The sequence below is a fragment of the Oncorhynchus mykiss genome, chromosome 9 (assembly GCF_057628025.1).
Source record: "Oncorhynchus mykiss isolate SJ-2025 chromosome 9, ASM5762802v1, whole genome shotgun sequence".
Lineage (NCBI taxonomy): Eukaryota > Metazoa > Chordata > Actinopteri > Salmoniformes > Salmonidae > Oncorhynchus > Oncorhynchus mykiss.
In genome coordinates, this window is record NC_143030.1 from 14,291,837 (window position 1) to 14,314,295 (window position 22,459).

The following is a 22,459-nucleotide window of genomic DNA, read 5'->3' on the forward strand; positions in this document are numbered from 1 at the left end:
TGTACTTTATACCAAGCAGAATGATTGAACTCTGTACTTTATACCAAGCAGAATGATTGAACTCTGTACTTTATACCAAGCAGAATGATGGAACTGTGTACTTTACTCCTAGAAGAATGATTGAATAGTGTACTTTACTCCTAGAAGAATGATTGAATAGTGTACTTTACTCCTAGAAGAATGATTGAATAGTGTACTTTACACCTAGCAGAATGACGGGACTCTGTACTTTACTCCTAGAAGAATGATTGAATAGTGTACTTTACTCCTAGAAGAATGATTGATCTCTTTACTTTACTCCTAGAAGAAAGACTAATCTTGCTGGTCCTTTACCTGACTTTAATTCCATTTCATCTCAACATAACACATCTGATTGATACACAACATAATATTCAAACAGATCATTGCTAATTTATCAATTAAATGTAATTATCACATTTATATTCAGAACTAACCTGATTGTTTCAAACACATTTTATGTTTATGGTACTGGAGCGCATGTCGAGGTCCAAAAACCTCCTTAACAGCTTCTACCACCAAGGCATAAGACTGCTGAACAATCAACTCACTGTTAATTATCTATGCATAGTCAGTTTACCCCTACCTACATATACAAATGACCTTGACTAACCTGTACCCCCGCACATTGACTCGGTACCGGTACCTCCTGTATATGGCATCGTTATTGTTATTTTATTGTGTTGCTTTTTATTACATTTTTTACTTCAGTTTATTTAGTAAATAATTTGGTTCAGGGCTCGTAAGTAAGCATTTCATGGTTATATTCGGCGCATCTGACAAATAAAAGCAGTACATTCTTTGCAAAGATTAAAGTGAAAAACCTCACATATGGCATAATACAGCCTTATGGTGTCATGAGGTTTATAAGCATTTAGAAATGATCTTCAAGAATCTAGGGGTATCAATTGAAATGACTGTCGACCAGCAGCAGTTGTGTAAAGTACTTAAGTAAAACATACTTTAAAGCACTACTTTTTATTTAACCAGGAAAGTCAGTTCAGAACAAATTCTTATTTACAATGACGGCCTACCCTGGATGACGCTCGGCCAATTGTGCGCCGCTCTATGGGACTCCCAATCACGGCTGGATGTGATACAGCCTGGAATCGAACCAGGGTCTGTAGTGATGCCTCTAGCACTGAGTTGCAGTGCCTTTGACCGCTGCGCCACTCAGGAGCACTTAAGTTTTTTTTTCTTTTTTTTCTGTACTTTACTATTTATATTTTTGGCAACTTTTACTTTTTCTTCACTACATTCCGAATGAAAATTATGTACTTTCTACTCCATACATTTTCCCTGATACCCCAAAATCCTTGATACATTTTGACAGGAAAATGGACCAATTCACACACTAAACAGAGAACATCCCTGGTCATCCCTACTGCCTCTGATCTGGCGGACTCACTAAACAGAGAACATCCCTGGTCATACCTACTGCCTCTGATCTGGCGGACTCACTAAACAGAGAACATCCCTGGTCATCCCTACTGCCTCTGATCTGGCAGACTCACTAAACAGAGAACATCCCTGGTCATCCCTACAGCCTCTGATCTGGCGGACTCACTAAACAGAGAACATCCCTGGTCATCCCTACTGCCTCTGATCTGGCAGACTCACTAAACAGAGAACATCCCTGGTCATCCCTACTGCCTCTGATCTGGCAGACTCACTAAACAGAGAACATCCCTGGTCATCCCTACTGCCTCTGATCTGGCAGACTCACTAAACACACATGCTTCGTTAGTAAATGATGTCTGAGTGTTGGAGTGTGCCCCCGGCTATCTGTAAATGATGTCTGAGTGTTGGAGTGTGTCCCTGGCTCTCTGTAAATGATGTCTGAGTGTTGGAGTGTGCCCCCGGCTATCTGTAAATTATGTCTGAGTGTTGGAGTGTGCCCCCGGCTATCTGTAAATGATGTCTGAGTGTTGGAGTGTAACCCCGGCTATCTGTAAATGATGTCTGAGTGTTGGAGTGTGCCCCTGGTTATCTGTAAATGATGTCTGAGTGTTGGAGTGTGTCCCTGGCTCTCTGTAAATGATGTCTGAGTGTTGGAGTATGTCCCTGGCTCTCTGTAAATGATGTCTGAGTGTTGGAGTGTAACCCCGGCTATCTGTAAATGATGTCTGAGTGTTGGAGTGTGCCCCTGGTTATCTGTAAATGATGTCTGAGTGTTGGAGTGTGTCCCTGGCTCTCTGTAAATGATGTCTGAGTGTTGGAGTGTAACCCTGGCTCTCTGTAAATGATGTCTGAGTGTTGGAGTGTGCCCCCGGCTATCTGTAAATGATGTCTGAGTGTTGGAGTGTAACCCTGGCTCTCTGTAAATGATGTCTGAGTGTTGGAGTGTGCCCCCGGCTATCTGTAAATGATGTCTGAGTGTTGGAGTGTGCCCCCGGCTATCTGTAAATGATGTCTGAGTGTTGGAGTGTAACCCTGTCTATCTGTAAATGATGTCTGAGTGTTGGAGTGTGTCCCTGGCTCTCTGTAAATGATCTCTGAGTGTTGGAGTGTGCCCCTGGCTATCTGTAAATGATGTCTGAGTGTTGGAGTGTGCCCCTGGTTATCTGTAAATGATGTCTGAGTGTTGGAGTGTAACCCTGGCTCTCTGTAAATGATGTCTGAGTGTTGGAGTGTGCCCCCGGCTATCTGTAAATGATGTCTGAGTGTTGGAGTGTGCCCCCGGCTATCTGTAAATGATGTCTGAGTGTTGGAGTGTGCCCCCGGCTATCTGTAAATGATGTCTGAGTGTTGGAGTGTGCCCCCGGCTATCTGTAAATGATGTCTGAGTGTTGGAGTGTGCCCCTGGCTATCTGTAAATGATGTCTGAGTGTTGGAGTGTGCCCCTGGCTATCTGTAAATGATGTCTGAGTGTTGGAGTGTGCCCCCGGCTATCTGTAAATGATGTCTGAGTGTTGGAGTGTGCCCCTGGCTATCTGTAAATGATGTCTGAGTGTTGGAGTGTGTCCCTGGCTATCTGTAAATGATGTCTGAGTGTTGGAGTGTGCCCCCGGCTATCTGTAAATGATGTCTGAGTGTTGGAGTGTGCCCCTGGTTATCTGTAAATGATGTCTGAGTGTTGGAGTGTGCCCCCGGCTATCTGTAAATGATGTCTGAGTGTTGGAGTGTGCCCCTGGCTATCTGTAAATGATGTCTGAGTGTTGGAGTGTGTCCCTGGCTCTCTGTAAATGATGTCTGAGTGTTGGAGTGTGCCCCTGGTTATCTGTAAATGATGTCTGAGTGTTGGAGTGTGCCCCTGGTTATCTGTAAATGATGTCTGAGTGTTGGAGTGTGCCCCTGGCTATCTGTAAATGATGTCTGAGTGTTGGAGTGTGCCCCTGGTTATCTGTAAATGATGTCTGAGTGTTGGAGTGTGCCCCCGGCTATCTGTAAATGATGTCTGAGTGTTGGAGTGTGTCCCTGGCTATCTGTAAATGATGTCTGAGTGTTGGAGTGTGCCCCTGGTTATCTGTAAATGATGTCTGAGTGTTGGAGTGTGTCCCTGGTTATCTGTAAATGATGTCTGAGTGTTGGAGTGTGCCCCCGGCTATCTGTAAATGATGTCTGAGTGTTGGAGTGTGCCCCCGGCTATCTGTAAATTATGTCTGAGTGTTGGAGTGTAACCCTGGCTCTCTGTAAATGATGTCTGAGTGTTGGAGTGTGCCCCCGGCTATCTGTAAATTATGTCTGAGTGTTGGAGTGTGCCCCCGGCTATCTGTAAATGATGTCTGAGTGTTGGAGTGTGCCCCTGGTTATCTGTAAATGATGTCTGAGTGTTGGAGTGTGCCCCTGGTTATCTGTAAATGATGTCTGAGTGTTGGAGTGTGTCCCTGGCTCTCTGTAAATGATGTCTGAGTGTTGGAGTGTGTCCCTGGCTCTCTGTAAATGATGTCTGAGTGTTGGAGTGTAACCCCGGCTATCTGTAAATGATGTCTGAGTGTTGGAGTGTGCCCCTGGTTATCTGTAAATGATGTCTGAGTGTTGGAGTGTGTCCCTGGCTCTCTGTAAATGATGTCTGAGTGTTGGAGTGTAACCCTGGCTCTCTGTAAATGATGTCTGAGTGTTGGAGTGTGCCCCCGGCTATCTGTAAATGATGTCTGAGTGTTGGAGTGTGTCCCTGGCTATCTGTAAATTATGTCTGAGTGTTGGAGTGTAACCCTGGCTCTCTGTAAATGATGTCTGAGTGTTGGAGTGTGCCCCCGGCTATCTGTAAATGATGTCTGAGTGTTGGAGTGTGCCCCCGGCTATCTGTAAATGATGTCTGAGTGTTGGAGTGTAACCCTGTCTATCTGTAAATGATGTCTGAGTGTTGGAGTGTGTCCCTGGCTCTCTGTAAATGATCTCTGAGTGTTGGAGTGTGCCCCTGGCTATCTGTAAATGATGTCTGAGTGTTGGAGTGTGCCCCTGGTTATCTGTAAATGATGTCTGAGTGTTGGAGTGTAACCCTGGCTCTCTGTAAATGATGTCTGAGTGTTGGAGTGTGCCCCCGGCTATCTGTAAATGATGTCTGAGTGTTGGAGTGTGCCCCCGGCTATCTGTAAATGATGTCTGAGTGTTGGAGTGTGCCCCCGGCTATCTGTAAATGATGTCTGAGTGTTGGAGTGTGCCCCCGGCTATCTGTAAATGATGTCTGAGTGTTGGAGTGTGCCCCTGGCTATCTGTAAATGATGTCTGAGTGTTGGAGTGTGCCCCTGGCTATCTGTAAATGATGTCTGAGTGTTGGAGTGTGCCCCTGGCTATCTGTAAATGATGTCTGAGTGTTGGAGTGTGTCCCTGGCTATCTGTAAATGATGTCTGAGTGTTGGAGTGTGCCCCCGGCTATCTGTAAATGATGTCTGAGTGTTGGAGTGTGCCCCTGGTTATCTGTAAATGATGTCTGAGTGTTGGAGTGTGCCCCCGGCTATCTGTAAATGATGTCTGAGTGTTGGAGTGTGCCCCTGGCTATCTGTAAATGATGTCTGAGTGTTGGAGTGTGTCCCTGGCTCTCTGTAAATGATGTCTGAGTGTTGGAGTGTGCCCCTGGTTATCTGTAAATGATGTCTGAGTGTTGGAGTGTGCCCCTGGTTATCTGTAAATGATGTCTGAGTGTTGGAGTGTGCCCCTGGCTATCTGTAAATGATGTCTGAGTGTTGGAGTGTGCCCCTGGTTATCTGTAAATGATGTCTGAGTGTTGGAGTGTGCCCCCGGCTATCTGTAAATGATGTCTGAGTGTTGGAGTGTGTCCCTGGCTATCTGTAAATGATGTCTGAGTGTTGGAGTGTGCCCCTGGTTATCTGTAAATGATGTCTGAGTGTTGGAGTGTGTCCCTGGTTATCTGTAAATGATGTCTGAGTGTTGGAGTGTGCCCCCGGCTATCTGTAAATGATGTCTGAGTGTTGGAGTGTGTCCCTGGTTATCTGTAAATGATGTCTGAGTGTTGGAGTGTGCCCCTGGTTATCTGTAAATGATGTCTGAGTGTTGGAGTGTGTCCCTGGTTATCTGTAAATGATGTCTGAGTGTTGGAGTGTAACCCCGGCTATCTGTAAATGATGTCTGAGTGTTGGAGTGTGCCCCCGGCTATCTGTAAATGATGTCTGAGTGTTTGAGTGTGTCCCCGGCTATCTGTAAATGATGTCTGAGTGTTGGAGTGTGCCCCTGGTTATCTGTAAATTATGTCTGAGTGTTGGAGTGTGCCCCCGGCTATCTGTAAATGATGTCTGAGTGTTGGAGTGTGTCCCCGGCTATCTGTAAATGATGTCTGAGTGTTGGAGTGTGCCCCTGGTTATCTGTAAATGATGTCTGAGTGTTGGAGTGTGTCCCCGGCTATCTGTAAATGATGTCTGAGTGTTGGAGTGTGCCCCTGGTTATCTGTAAATGATGTCTGAGTGTTGGAGTGTGCCCCCGGCTATCTGTAAATGATGTCTGAGTGTTGGAGTGTGTCCCCGGCTATCTGTAAATGATGTCTGAGTGTTGGAGTGTGCCCCTGGTTATCTGTAAATGATGTCTGAGTGTTGGAGTGTGTCCCCGGCTATCTGTAAATGATGTCTGAGTGTTGGAGTGTGCCCCTGGTTATCTGTAAATGATGTCTGAGTGTTGGAGTGTGCCCCCGGCTATCTGTAAATGATGTCTGAGTGTTGGAGTGTAACCCTGTCTATCTGTAAATGATGTCTGAGTGTTGGAGTGTGCCCCTGTCTATCTGTAAATGATGTCTGAGTGTTGGAGTGTAACCCTGTCTATCTGTAAATGATGTCTGAGTGTTGGAGTGTGCCCCTGTCTATCTGTAAATGATGTCTGAGTGTTGGAGTGTAACCCTGTCTATCTGTAAATGATGTCTGAGTGTTGGAGTGTGCCCCTGGTTATCTGTAAATGATGTCTGAGTGTTGGAGTGTAACCCTGTCTATCTGTAAATGATGTCTGAGTGTTGGAGTGTAACCCTGGCTATCTGTAAATGATGTCTGAGTGTTGGAGTGTGTCCCTGGCTCTCTGTAAATGATGTCTGAGTGTTGGAGTGTGCCCCCGGCTATCTGTAAATGATGTCTGAGTGTTGGAGTGTGTCCCTGGCTCTCTGTAAATGATGTCTGAGTGTTGGAGTGTGTCCCTGTCTATCTGTAAATGATGTCTGAGTGTTGGAGTGTGTCCCTGGCTATCTGTAAATGATGTCTGAGTGTTGGAGTGTGCCCCCGGCTATCTGTAAATGATGTCTGAGTGTTGGAGTGTGTCCCTGGCTCTCTGTAAATGATGTCTGAGTGTTGGAGTGTGCCCCCGGCTATCTGTAAATGATGTCTGAGTGTTGGAGTGTGCCCCCGGCTATCCGTCAATAAAAAAATGTAATAAAATTGTGCCGTCCGTGTTGGAATTTGAAATGATTTATACTTGATACTTAAGTACATTTTAGCAATTCCATTTACTTTTGATTCTTAAGTATATTTAAAACCGAATACATTTAGACTTTTACTCAAGTAATATTTTACTGGTGACTTTCACTTTTACCAGAGTCATTTTCTATTAAGGTATCTTTACTTTTACATGAGTCATTTTCTATTAAGGTATCTTTACTTTTACATGAGTCATTTTCTATTAAGGTGTCTTTACTTTTACCAGAGTCATTTTCTATTAAGGTATCTTTACTTTTACATGAGTCATTTTCTATTAAGGTATCTTTACTTTTACTAGAGTCATTTTCTATTAAGGTATCTTTACTTTTACATGAGTCATTTTCTATTAACGTGTCTTTACTTTTACCAGAGTCATTTTCTATTAAGGTATCTTTACTTTTACATGAGTCATTTTCTATTAAGGTATCTTTACTTTTACATGAGTCATTTTCTATTAAGGTATCTTTACTTTTACTCAAGTACTTGAGTACTTTTTCCACCACTGCCCAGCAGGACATTTCTTTATCCAAGACCTGTCGTGAGGTACAGCTTGACACTATGGCTCCCTATAGGGTCCACAGATCTATTGCTAGGCAACGTTTGAATAATGTTGGTAATTATGATATTACTAATAACGGGGTCTGCATTGTATGAATGGTGTCCGCTGGATTACAAGGGGTTGATTAGAGGCCGTTTTAACTGAGTCGAGGCACCTTGGTTCTCTCTCTAGGGTTCGCGTTCGGGTTGTGGTTGAGGTTAGGGTGGAAACAGGATGTGAAAATGAGGCTAGGGTTAAGGTTATGGTTGAGGCTGGAGTTGAACCGGCATGTGGACATGAAATTAACCCGAACCCTAACCCTATCTTCATGTCCACATCCTGATTCCTCCTTAATTGATAAGAAAGACACACCCTCTACCATTTCCCCCCCTTATTCCATTGGTGGTCCCAAAGGCCAGGGTGGGCTGTGCCTGTTTGTTGTCCATTCACAAGCCTCTGCCGAGTCCCCAACAACCGGATGTTCCGGTTTTAAGTAAAATTATACTTTCCCCCCCCTTCTCGTTAAGTCCAGTCATGACCAATATGAAGCAGGCGCAACCCGCCCTTTATCTAGTTTCAGGCGTTTATTTTTTGCCTGCTAGCCTTTCACTGATGCACATGATTCCGAAGAAGCGATTGGTCGAGGGCGGTGTCTGTCAGACGGTGAGGGCGTAGCTCTGTATTTCGCTCACTGTCAGAGCTCGAGGGACGAAACGAAGGGTTCGTTTCCGTTTGTAGGCTGCGGAAACCGAGTTTCACAGTGCTACACAAGCCGAACAGAGACCGATTGGAGCTCGATCCTACGACCGAGAGGAGGAAAGAGGACAGTAATTGAGGAAGACCTTGTAATCAAAATACCTTCCAAATTTACACTAATATTACACTTTAATAGCACTCAAACCCAGTGCCTGCGAAGATGGGAGACAAGGCGGGGACCAGGTAAGGAGAAATTATCAGTCTTTGGTTGTTTTTAGCGTTTACATTTTTCCGGTGATGTTTGTGTTATTTGTGAAAATAGGCAATCATAAGGAAGAAAAGGTATCCTGGTTTCGCATGCAGAGACAGGGCATGAAATGTAAGCAGCACACTGGCCGAGGTTCCCTAAGCAGCAATAACAGAGGGTTAGTTGAGAAGAGTGGAGGTTTCGTTGGTTCAGGGGAGAGAGATAGAGGGACAATGATGAGAGAGAGAGAGTTTTAAGTGCGAATGAAATCATATCATCAATATGCAAGCAAACTCGTACTTCGCATTAGGCTATGGGCTTGTGGCGATACAGTTATCTAGAATGCAAAACACAGGGTCCGTTTGTACCTGTCAAATTGAGTGTAGGGAGGGGCTAGTCTATACTGTCGAAATTAACCTCAATCTGATTAATTCTACCCTACTCCTGCTAGATTGCTAGTTCCCAACGTCAGACAGCCACAGATTGTATCAGGTTGAAACAAAGTGATGAACTCGGCTACTGTAGCCACAAGCGACTTAATACATTGTTTATAAAAAATGATGTCACCGTGTGCGGCAGCATCATTGTCAACGTTGTAACTATTTTATTACAATGTAACGCAACCTAGACTCAAATAGACTAGCCTACTGTAGCCACTTCGTTGACGATAAACATAGGCTACTTCCTCTTTAAAGTGGCAAGTAAAGGGACACGTGTTACCCTGAAATTGTCATGCGACTGACTGTCTGTCAGTTTGTCTGCAGTTTCTGTGAAAATCCAAATGTAACGTTAGGCTACTGTTGTGTTAGTTTACCGCAGCACCGAATCATGACATGGTGACACCCCCGACTATGACGTGGGTTTGACGTATGGTTCTGGTTTAATTCTAATGCACGCACAAATGTGGTGGTGGGGGTAGGTCAAGCCTTGGAATTTAATGTGGTCTGAGAGAGAACAATGGGATCCATATGAAATACTCTCTACCCCCCCCCCCCCCCCCCCCCCCCCCCCTCCCTCCCTTTCACCCTCTTTCAATTCAATTAACATTTAAGGGCTTTATTGGCATGGGAAACATATGTTAACGTTGCCAAAGCAAGTGAAGTAGATAAGAAACAAAAGTGAAATAAACAATAAAAATTAACAGTAAAGATTACACTCACAAAAGTTCCAAAAGAATGAAGACCTTACAAATGTCATATTATGTGCAAATAGTTAAAGTACAAGAGGGAAAATAAATAAACATAAATATGGGTTGTATTTACAATGGTGTTTGTTCTTCACTGGCTGCCTTTTTCTTGTGGCCTCAGGTAACACATCTTGCTGCTGTGATGGCACACTGTGGAATTTCACCCAGTAGATATGGGAGTTTATCAAAATTGGGTTTGTTTTCAAATTCTTTGTTTATCTGTGTAATCTGATGGAAATATGTGTCTCTAATATGGTCATACATTTGGCAGGAGGTTAGGAAGTGCAGCTCAGTTTCCACCTCATTTTTTGGGCAGTGTGCACATAGCCTGTCTTCTCTTGAGAGCCAGGTCTGCCTACGGCAGCCTTTCTCAATAGCAAGGCTATGCTCAGTGAGTCTGTACATAGTCAAAGATTTACTTAATTTTGGGTCAGTCACAGTGGTCAGGTATTCTGCGACTGTGTACTCTCTGTTTAGGGCCAAATAGTATTCTAGTTTGCTCTGTTTTTTTGTTAATTATTTCCCATGTGTCAAGTAATTATCTTTTAGTTTTGTCATGATTTGGTTAGGTCTAATTGTGTTGCTGTCCTGGGGCTCTGAGTCGCTCTCTCTCTCGCTCTCTCTGTCTCTGTATGAAATAAATGAAATTCTTCCACACTGATCTCAACAAACCATTTCTGTATGGACCTCGATTTGTATATGGGGGTATTGTCATGCTGAAACAGGAAAGGGCCTTCCTCAAACCTATGCCACAAAGTTGGAAGCACAGAATCATCTAGAATGTCATTGTATGTTGTAGCGTTAAGATTTCCCTTCACTGGAACTAAGGGTCCTAGCCGTAACCATGAAAAACAGCCCTAGACCATTATTCCTCCTCTACCAAACTTTACAGTTGGCACTATGCATTGGTGCAGGTAACATTATCCTGGAATCTGCCAAACCCAGATTCGTCCGTCTGACTGCCAGATGGTGAAGTGTGATTCATCACTCCAGAGAACGTGTTTCCACTGCTCCAGAGGCCAATGGCGGTGAGTTTTACACCACTCCAGCCAACGCTTGACGTTGCGCATGATGATCTTAGGCTTGTGTGCGGCTGCTCGGCCATGGAAACCCATTTCATAAAGCTCCTGATGAACAGTTTTTGTGCTGCCGTTGCTTCCAGAGGCAGTTTGGGACTCGGTAGTGAGTGTTGCAACCGAGAACAGATGATTTTTACGCGCTCTGTGAGCTTGTGTGGCCTACCACTTTGCGGCTGAGCCGTTGTTACTCCTAGACGTTGCCACTTCACAATAACAGCACTTGCAGATGACTGGGGGCAGCTCTAGCAGGGCAGAAATATGACAAACTGACTTGTTGGAAAGGTGGCATCCTATGACGTTGCCACATTGAAAGTCACTGAGCTCTTCAGTAAGGACATTCTTCTGCCAATGTTTGTCTATGGAGATTGCATTGCTGTGTACTCAATTTTATGTGCCTGTCAGCAACGGGTGTGGCTGAAATGGCAGAATCCACTCATTTGAATGGGTGTCCATATACCTTTGTATATATAGTGTATTATTTACAAATAATGCGATTGAAAGAACCAGAATTATCACCAGGATATTTTCTACTGTTTTTATTTGTTGGCTTTAGGTCTTTTTTATTTTACTTAGTTGATGATGGAAGTTATAGGCCTACTGCTGCATTGGCCTGTGATGTATCATCTCTGAGTTCTAGGCTTTCATTTATTTCAGATCTTTATGATGAACCACTGTGACAGTTATTATGAAAGTGAAACTGTTTCATGAAAATGCGCATATTGAAAATAATCATACCCGGCACGCAGATGGGTAGAAATGGTAGGATAAATTGTAAGCTTTCCGATGGTCTTTTACTATTACACCCGTTAAACAAATGTGAACGCGCAAGCGCCTGTTAGCAACGGCTGTGGCGCGTGCATACATAGGAGGTCCCGTGAAAAAAACGTGCCCGCCTATGGAAATCAAAGGCCCGTCCAAATGATTCGTTATGGCGCGGTCCCTGTAACAAGAATACTATGGCAACTATTGTCTAATAACAATAACAATGAAATAATAAGAGTCAATGTCTACAACTCCATTCAGATTAAACAACTACCTGTCGGTTGCACGTTGTAGCCTACTCCTTCTTATTTTAGTCATTTGAATTCCGTTTTGCATTGATCTCACACTTCGCGTTGCTACACATGGACCCTCTGACTAGTACCAGCAAGCTGAAACCCGCGAAACCTCTGTAGGCTATACAGCATGTATTTTTTACGAGGCACATGTCATAAACACTACATTCAAACCTTTGTTGTTTTATTAAATTAAGCATTTTAAATGTCATGGTATATCCTTGTGTGTAGCAAATGTCACATGGATAATGTAATTAAATGTATTTATTTCATTTGACCAGTATTCAAAGTCACTGTCTGCTCGGCACACCTGGCACTGCGCCCTTAGCAACTCTTCATGCAGCAGTCAGAGGAGCGTGTGGCTGAAATAACCTTTGACCTTCACTATCCCATCAGTACAGTACATAGCAAGGTTATTATAGTATCCCTTTAAATTTTGGTGAAAACGTTCAGAATGTTAGGGCTCAATGGAAGAAAGCCTTGTAAATTCACGCATATTCACGCATATTCACACATATTCACACATATTCACGCATATTCACACATATTCACACATACTCACACATACTCACACATATTCACGCATATTCACGCATATTCACGCATATTCACGCATATTCACGCATATTCACGCATATTCACACAGATTCACGCATAATCACAGATATCCACACATATTTACGCATATTCACACATATTCACGCATATTCACGCATATTCACGCATATTCACACATATTCACACATATTCACGCATATTCACACATATTCACACATATTCGTCTTATTTTCAGCACTTTGACATTATATTAAAAGCTCTATAGAAATGTTATACATTATTATTATTATTATAAAATTCTGTTGTTGAATCTGTGAAATATTAGAAGGGGAGAAATGTGTGCGATAGGGGTTTGAGATGGTGGTCCCGTAAAACGACCCGAATGATCTCACTAATCAAGGAACTGTGTTGACGACGTACCAGTCGTAGTGAACCGTGCGCCAGGCTGACGACGTACCAGTCGTGGTGAACCGTGCGCCAGGCTGACGACGTACCAGTCGTGGTGAACCGTGCGCCAGGCTGACGACGTACCAGTCGTGGTGAACCGTGCGCCAGGCTGACGACGTACCAGTCGTGGTGAACCGTGCGCCAGGCTGACGACGTACCAGTCGTGGTGAACCGTGCGCCAGGCTGACGACGTACCAGTCGTAGTGAACCGTGCGCCAGGCTGACGACGTACCAGTCGTGGTGAACCGTGCGCCAGGCTGACGACGTACCAGTCGTGGTGAACCGTGCGCCAGGCTGACGACGTACCAGTCGTGGTGAACCGTGCGCCAGGCTGACGACGTACCAGTCGTAGTGAACCGTGCGCCAGGCTCCAGGTTTTAACTGCTGGGTCTGGTCTGCGTTACATAATGGTTCAAATAGGCAACTTATTGCACAACTTGTAATACATTAGCCTAAAAGGATCCACTTTTTCTAGCGATCGTCAGGAACAACCACATGAACGTAACAGAGTAAAATAGAGATAAACTGACGATGTAAAGACTAAAACTAAAGTCAGTGACAGATGTAAATGTATCTGGGTATAACTGACAGGTGGCTACCAATAGTGACTCATATTCAAGACAATACAAATGGTAAAAAAATACAGTGAAAAGTCTGGGAATATAATGAAAACCTTCTAGAAATGTCAACTCGGTAGGTTTGGAGCTATACTATCATTTGCACATGGCTAGAGTTTATGGTATTCCAACCATGTCCTATTCATCTGAGATATTATAGCGGACACAGGATAGTATATCTTGGGTCTACTACATATCATCCCAGGTTATAAGGCATTACATTACCTTCACTGTGGGAAAGTGTTGCTATGCTGCCGTATGACCTGGTTCCCATTTGCCTCCAGGGATCATAAGGTCATATAGATCTAAAATAAGTGCATATTGTATATTTGTATATTTACAATCCCCCTTATTCAAACGTCGTGCTCATTCAGCTAGATCTTATCAATAGACCTTATCACTTAGTAAATTACATAAATAACACCATTCTCCATGCTCCATCATAAATAACACCATTCTCCATGCTCCATCAGAAATAACACCATTCTACATGCTCCATCAAAAATAACACCATTCTACATGCTCCATCAGAAATAACACCATTCTCCATGCTCTATCAGAAATAACACCATTCTCCATGCTCTATCAGAAATAACACCATTCTCCATGCTCTATCAGAAATAACACCACATGGAACAGACAGGTTGCTCAACCTTATTCACGGTGTCCTTCACATGTAAAAGGTGAGGTGGAATTATGAGGGAATGAAGTCAAGGTCAGGATATGGTGTATCTGTAGACACACCTCCATTTATTCAATCTCCACCCCAAACGAATAACTAGTGAATAGCATGCATGGCACTAGTGAATAGCATGCATAGCACTAGTGAATAGCTATTCTCATGCTGAAGTTCAGGGTCAGAATACACCCAGAGAGAAAAGTTGTGTGAGCCCTATCTGTGTGTGTCAATGTGTATGTGTGTTTGTTTGTGTGGTGTGTTCGTGTGGTGTGTTTGTGTGGTGTGTTTGTGTGGTGTGTGTGGTGTGTTTGTGTTTGTGTGGTGTGTTCGTGTGGTGTGTTTGTGTGGTGTGTGTGTTATATCTGTCTCATATATATGTGTGTGGGACATGCAAGTCTAACTGAACCATAGGCTACCTGCCGCCCATACACTCTAACCGCTAGGCTACCTGCCGCCCCCTACACTCTAACCACTAGGCTACCTGCCGCCCATACACTCTAACCACTAGGCTACCTGCCACCCATACACTCTAACCACTAGGCTACCTGCCGCCCATACACTCTAACCACTAGGCTACCTGCCGCCTATACACTCTAACCACTAGGCTACCTGCCGCCCATACACTCTAACCACTAGGCTACTTGCCACCCATACACTCTAACCACTAGGCTACCTGCCGCCCATACAAGACTCCGGACAGAAACCGTTTTTCTCATAATTCAATCAAGGACTGCCTGCGCATCCAAATCACATCCATCTCACCCGACATCCACAAGATTGTGTCCGAGGGGAAATTCAACTTTTCTCATTAAGTAACTTAGTGGCCTATATGACTGTATTTAGTAAATACTCATATTATTGTGAGTTCTTTTCCAGGGATATTTACATCTCAAGCTGACAGTATTTAGTAAATACTAATATTATTGTGAGTTCTTATCCAGGGATATTTACATCTCAAGCTGACAGTATTTAGTAAATACGAATATTATTGTGAGAGGTTATCCAGGGATATTTAGGTCTTAAGCTGACAGTATTTAGTAAATACTAATATTATTGTGAGTTCTTATCCAGGGATATTTACATCTCAAGCTGACAGTATTTAGTAAATACTAATATTATTGTGAGAGGTTATCCAGGGATATTTAGGTCTTAAGCTGACAGTATTTAGTAAATACTAATATTATTGTGAGTTCTTATCCAGGGATATTTACATCTCAAGCTGACAGTATTTAGTAAATACTAATATTATTGTGAGTTCTTATCCAGGGATATTTACATCTCAAGCTGACAGTATGTTCTGTTTGTTCAGCCATTACAGGAGCAGACTATCCCCATACATACATTCAGACACAAATTTTTAAATTGACATTATTGTTTTATGTAGGATGTTACACTTTTTGGCCAGTTGCAATTGTAAGTAAGCCCAATTTATAAAATCTCACTTCGATTAGGCCATATTTTTCTTTCTTTAAAAGATGCTGTTAAGCCTCATAGCCTACCTCAGACAGTTAAATTGTTTTATATAGGTCTAGGTTCGGATGAAATAGACTCCAATTAAGCCCTAACGTTATTTGTAAAGTCAAATTAAAATGAAGATTGTTGTTGAAATGAATTACTCGACTGGTGTAGTTTTTCTCCATCTGTTGCTGTGCGCCACTTGCAGAACAAGTTAGCTATATTTTCAGCACCAGGCGCTGTTCACCTCCTATTGATTGTGCTGTGGCTGCAGCTTTACCTTTCAGCACCACAAAGTGGTCCGCTGCCTGCTTTATTAGTTGACTGTCTCCTGCATTCTCTCCCTCCTCCTGCAGTTCAAGTTCAGATGCAGGTTTTGCGTTATTTAGGGAGGGTAACTTCCTTCTTGGGACATTGCATTTGGGACTTGAGAATTTTTTATGATGTATCTTTAAAAAAAAATGAAAAACCCATTTATAACTAATTTTTGGGGGGGCCAAATAATAATGCTGGTGGGCCAGATTTTGCCGGCGGGCCGTCAGTTGGGGAACCATGACCTAGATCTTCTGCACAGATTCTGTCAGACCTGGGCACTAACATTAAATCTCAGTAAGACAAAAATAATGGTGTTCCAAAAAATGTCCAGTTGCCAGGACCACAAATACAAATTCCGTCTAGTCACAGTAGCCCTAGAGCACACAAAAACTATACATACCTCGGCCTAAACATCAGCGCCACAGGTAACTTCCACAAAGCTGTGAACGATCTGAGAGACAAGGCAAGAAGGTCCTTCTATGCCATCAAAAGGAGCATAGAACTCTTCATCCCAATTAGGATCTGGCTAAAAATACTTGAATCAGTTATAGAACCCATTGACCTTTATGGTTGTGAGGTCTGGGGTCCGCTCACCAACCAAGAATTCACAAAACATCAAATTGAGACTCTGCATGCAGAATTCTGCTAAAATATCCTCCATGTACAACTTAAAACACCAAATGATGCATGCAGAGAAGAGTTAGGCCGATACCTGCTAATAATCAAAATCCAGAAAAGAGCTGTTAAATTCTACAACCACCTAAAAGGAAGTGATTCCCAAACCTTCCATAACAAAACCATCACCTACAGAGAGATGAACCTGGAGAAGAGTCCCCTAAGCAAGCTGGTCCTGGGGCTCTGTTCACAAACACAAACAGACCCCACAGAGCCCCAGGACAGAAACACAATTAGACCCAACCAAATCATGAGAAAACAAAAAGATAATTATTGACACATTAAATAGAATGCTATTTGGCCCTAAACAGAGAGTACACCGTGGCAGAATACCGGACCACTGTGACTGACCCAAATTTAAGGAAAGCTTTGACTATGTACAGACTCAGTGAGCATAGCCTTGCTATTGAGAAAGGCTGCCGAAGGCAGACCTGGCTCTCAAGAGAAGACAGGCTATGTGCTCACTGCCCACAAAATGAGGTGGAAACTGAGCTGCACTTCCTAACCTCCTGTCCAATGTATGACCATATTAGAGACACATATTTCCCTCAGATTACACAGACCCACAAAGAATTAGAAAATGAACCCAATCTTGATGAACTCTCATATCTACTGGGTGAAATACCCCAGTGTGCCATCACAGCAGCAAGATTTGCCACAAGAAAAGGGCAACCAGTGAAGAATAAACTCCATTGTAAAAAAAAAATCCCTTTTGAACTTTATCTGTCTGCACATCGTTACAACACTGTATATAGACATATTATGACATTTGTAATGTCTTTATTCTTTTGGAACTTTTGTGAGTGTAATGTTTATTGTTCATTTTTGATTGTTTTTTTCACTTTTGTTTATTATCTACATCACATCCTTTGGCAATGTAAACATATGTTTCCCATGCCAATAAAGCCCTTTGACATGAATTGAGAGAGAGAGAGGGGAGACAGAGAGAGAGGAAGACCCACTTCCATTTTTAGGACAAGGAGGAGACTACATACAGTATGTGCATCAGTGGGTGTAGCTGGTAACAGGAAGTGGGGGGTCATGGGGTTTTGTGGTCAATGTGTTATTAAATGTTGCCACAGGAGGAGAGAGCAAGAGAGACTAGACTACTCCCTCAGGTCTGGTAGTTTTAAGATGATTGCTCTTAGGCTACCTACAGTATGTACTTACAAATGGAGTGTGTGAGTGTGTTAGTGTGTGTGTTAGTGTGTGTGTTAGTGCGTGTGTATGTGAGTGTGTTAGTGTGTGTGTTAGTGTGTGTGTTAGTGTGTGTGTTAGTGCGTGTGTATGTGCGTGTGTTAGTGTGTGTGTTAGTGTGTGTTAGTGTGTGTGTTAGTGTGTGTGTTAGTGCGTGTGTATGTGCGTGTGTTAGTGTGTGTGTGGGCATCATATCTCTCCATATACTGTGTGTGTTAGTGTGTGTGTGGGCATCATATCTCTCCATATACTGAGTGTGTTAGTGTGTGTGTGCGCGCATCATATCTCTCCATATACTGAGTGTGTTAGTGTGTGTGTTAGTGTGTGTGTTAGTGTGTGTGTTAGTGTGTGTGTTAGTGTGTGTGTATGTGAGTGTGTTAGTGTGTGTGTTAGTGAGTGTGTGTGTGTTAGTGTGTGTGTTAGTGTGTGTGTTAGTGCGTGTGTTAGTGCGTGTGTATGTGAGTGTGTTAGTGTGTGTGTTAGTGTGTGTGTTAGTGTGTGTGTTAGTGCGTGTGTATGTGCGTGTGTTAGTGTGTGTGTGGGCATCATATCTCTCCATATACTGTGTGTGTTAGTGTGTGTGTGGGCATCATATCTCTCCATATACTGTGTGTGTTAGTGTGTGTGTGGGCATCATATCTCTCCATATACTGTGTGTGTTAGTGTGTGTGTTAGTGCGTGTGTTAGTGCGTGTGTATGTGAGTGTGTTAGTGTGTGTGTTAGTGAGTGTGTTAGTGTGTGTGTGGGCATCATATCTCTCCATATACTGTGTGTGTTCCCATGGCGTCTATGCGTGGTACATTCTCCTCTCCTTTTAGGTAGATGGCCTGGATTTTATTTTCATCTCATTCACCTACTGTCCTGATCTGTCCATTCCTGTCCTCTACCTGATCTGTCCATTCCTGTCATCTACCTGATATGTCCTCTACCTAATCTGTCCAGTCCTGTCCTCTACCAGATCTGTCCATTCCTGTCCTCTACCTGATCTGTCCATTCCTGTCCTCTACCTGATCTGTCCATACCTGTCCTCTACCTGATCTGTCCATTCCTGTTGTCTACCTGATCTGTCCTCTACCTGATCTGTCCATACCTGTCCTCTACCTGATCTGTCCATTCCTGTCGTCTACCTGATCTGTCCTCTACCTGATCTGTCCATTCCTGTCTTCTACCTGATCTGTCCATTCCTGTCTTCTACCCGATCTGTCCATTCCTGTCCTCTACCTGATCGGTCCTCTACCTGATCTGTCCATTCCTGTCGTCTACCAGGTCTGTCCTCTACCTGATCTGTCCATTCCTGTCTTCTACCTGATCTGTCCATCCCTGTCCTCTACCTGATCTGTCCTCTACCTGATCTGTCCATTCCTGTCCTCTACCTGATATGTCCATTCCTGTCCTCTACCTGATCGGTCCATTCCTGTCCTCTACCTGATCTGTCCTCTACCTGATCTGTCCTCTACCTGACCTGTCTTCTACCTGATCCATCTTGTACCTGATCTGTCTACATGATCTGCCTTCCACCTGATCTATCCTCTACCTGATGTGTCCTCTACCTGATCTATCCTCTACCTGAATTGTCCTCTACCTGATCTGTCCTCTACCTGATCTGCCTTCTGCCTGATCAGTCCTCTACCTGATGTGTCCTCTACCTGATCTGCCTTCTACCTGATCTGTCCTCTACCTGACACACACACACACACACACACACACACACACACACACACACACACACACACACACACACACACACACACACACACACACACACACACACACACTTTCAGTTGTGCATTTATTAGGATTAATGTTGTTGTCCTTGAATGATTGATGACCAGGGACCACAGGTGTTGGCTGCGTACAGCTTCCCTCTCGTGTCACCTCTGCTTTCCTCCCCATCGTTCTCTCTCTCTCTATATATATCTCCCTCCGTCTCTCCTACTCTTCTACACTCCTTTATTTTTCTCTCCCTCCAGCCGACTCTTGTTTGTCTGGCCCCCCTCAGGGCCAGTGGTTATTTTCCAAATGGCCCCTATTCCCTATAAAGTGCACTACGTTTGACCAGGGCCCATAACTCTATTCCCTATAAAGTGCACTACGTTTGACCAGGGCCCATAACTCTATTCCCTGTAAAGTGCACTACGTTTGACCAGGGCCCATAACCCTATTCCCTGTAAAGTGCACTACGTTTGACCAGGGCCCATAACCCTATTCCCTGTAAAGTGCACTACGTTTGACCAGGGCCCATAACTCTATTCCCTATAAAGTGCACTACTTTTGACTAGGGCCCATAACTCTATTCCCTATAAAGTGCACTACGTTTGACCAGGGCCCATAACCCTATTCCCTATAAAGTGCACTACGTTTGACTAGGGCCCATAACTCTATTCCCTATAAAGTGCACTACGTTTGACCAGGGCCCATAACTCTATTCCCTATAAAGTGCACTACGTTTGACTAGGGCCCATAACTCTATTCCCTATAAAGTGCACTACGTTTGACCAGGGCCCATAACTCTATTCCCTATAAAGTGCACTACGTTTGACCAGGGCCCATAACTCTATTCCCTATAAAGTGCACTACGTTTGACCAGGGCCCATAACCCTATTCCCTATAAAGTGCACTACGTTTGACCAGGGCCCATAACTCTATTCCCTATAAAGTGCACTACGTTTGACTAGGGCCCATAACTCTATTCCCTATAAAGTGCACTGCTGCAGGGTGAAATGAGACGTTGGGCTCTAAAGGAATGTTCTTCCTGGGGGGGCAGCTGCCACAGGTGAAAAGATGGAGGGAGACAGAGAAGAAAAGATGAAGGGAGAGAGTGAGAGCCAAAGATAGACATTGTATTCTCAATCACAGCTCCCAGGGAAGCTGAAGGGGAGGTACAGCTGGGACCGTATATATCACGTGTCTCTGAGAAGGACTGCTAATTTAGGATCAGTTTAGGTTTTTGGAATAATAAAATGGACTACTGATCCTAGATCACAATTCCTACTCTGAGAAGCTTGTGGAGAGGAAGAGTCACGGAAGGACGATGACTCTGTTTCTCCTCCTCTCCCTGTGTGTGTGTATGTGTTCGTGTGTGTGTAAATGTATGTGTGTGTGTGTTCGTGTATGTGTTCGTGTGTGTGTAAATGTGTGTGTGTGTGTGTTCGTGTATGTGTTCGTGTGTGTGTAAATGTGTGTGTGTGTGTGTGTGTGTGTGTGTGGTGTGTGTTCTCCTCTCCCTAGGTGTTCTGACAGGTGATCAGTACCAGAGACACTGGTCTTCCACACACACACACACACACACACACACACACACACACACACACACACACACACAGACACACAGACAGACAGACAGACAGACAGACAGACAGACAGACAGACAGACAGACAGACAGACAGACAGACAGACCAGATCAGATTTTTGGACACGGATTTTGTCGATTTAACAGTCAGTTAAGACCACATTCTTATTTTCAATGACGGCCTAGGAACGGTGGGTTAACTGCCTTGTTCAGGGGCAGAACAACAGATTTTCACCTTGTCAGCTCGGGGATCCAATCTTGCAACCTTATAGTTAACTAGTCCAACGCTCTAACCACCTGCCTCTCATTGCACTCCACGAGGAGCCTGCCTGTTACGCGAATGCAGTAAGAAGCCAAGGTAAGTTGCTAGCTAGCATTAAACTTATCTTATAAAAAACTATCAATCAATCATGATCACTAGTTAACTACACATGGTTGATGATATTACTAGTTTATCTAGCGTGTCCTGCGTTACATATAATCGATGCAGCGCTAGGGGATGATTTAACTAAAGCGCATTTGCAAAAAAAGCACAATTGTTGCACGAAATGTACCTAACCATAAACACCAATGCCTTTCTTAAAATCAATACACAAAAGTATATATTTTTAAACCTGCATATTTAGCTAAAAGAAATCCAGGTTAGCAGGCAATATTAACCAGGTGAAATTGTGTCACTTCTCTTGCGTTCATTGCACGCAGAGTCAGTGTATATGCAACAGTTTGGGCCGCCTGGCTCATTGCGAACTAATTTGCCAGAATTGTACGTAATTATGACATAACATTGAAGGTTGTGTAACAGGAATATTTAGACTAATGGATGCCACCCGTTAGATAAAATACAGAACGGTTGCGTATTTCACTGAAATCATAAACGTTTTGTTTTCGAAATGATAGTTTCCGGATTCTAACATATTTATGACCAAAGGCTCGTATTTCTGTGTGTTATTATGTTATCATTAAGTCTATGGTTTGATAGAGCAGTCTGACTGGGCGATGGTAGGCAGCAGCAGGCTCGTAAGCATTCATTCAAACATTTTGCCAGCAGCTCTTCGCAAGCACAGCGCTGTTTATGACTTCAAGCCTATCAACTCCCGAGATGAGGCTGGTGTAACCGATGTGAAATGGCTAGCTAGTTATCGGCGTGCGCGCTAATAGCGTTTCAAACATCACTCTCTCTGAGACTTGGAGTGGTTGTTCCCCTTGCTCTGCATGGGTAACGCTGCTTCGAGGGTGGCTGTTGTCGATGTGTTCCTGGTTCGAGCCCAGGTAGGGGCGAGGAGAGGGACGGAAGCTATACTGTTACACTGGCAATACTAAAGTGCCTATAAGTACATCCAATAGTCAAAGGAATATGAAATACAAATGGTATAGAGAGAAATAGTCCTATAATTCCTATAATAACTACAACCTAAAACTTCTTACCTGGGAATATTGAAGACTTCTGTTAAAAGGAACCACCAGCTTTCATATGTTCTCATGTTCTGAGCAAGGAACTTAAACGTTAGCTTTCTTACATGGCACATATTGCACTTTTACTTTCTTCTCCAACACTT

The 22,459-nt window shown here is 43.6% G+C and overlaps 1 protein-coding gene across 5 annotated transcripts in view; it reads left to right on the forward strand.

The window, feature by feature from the left end:
- The first annotated feature begins 7,908 nt into the window (after nt 1–7,908).
- LOC110531449 (arrestin red cell) overlaps nt 7,909–22,459 on the forward strand; it is a 92,550-nt gene continuing 77,999 nt past the window's right edge. For 2 of the 5 annotated variants that reach the window (XM_090183524.1, XM_090183525.1), the window contains exons 1-2: nt 8,101–8,346; nt 10,451–10,564. In XM_090183524.1, coding sequence (XP_090039650.1) covers nt 10,503–10,564 — 62 coding nt within the window. In that variant the 5' untranslated portion in view covers nt 8,101–8,346; nt 10,451–10,502. Of the gene's footprint in view, nt 8,347–10,450; nt 10,565–22,459 lie in introns of all 5 variants that reach the window. The other 3 variants (XM_036987320.2, XM_036987321.2, XM_090183523.1) reach the window with 2 other exon arrangements.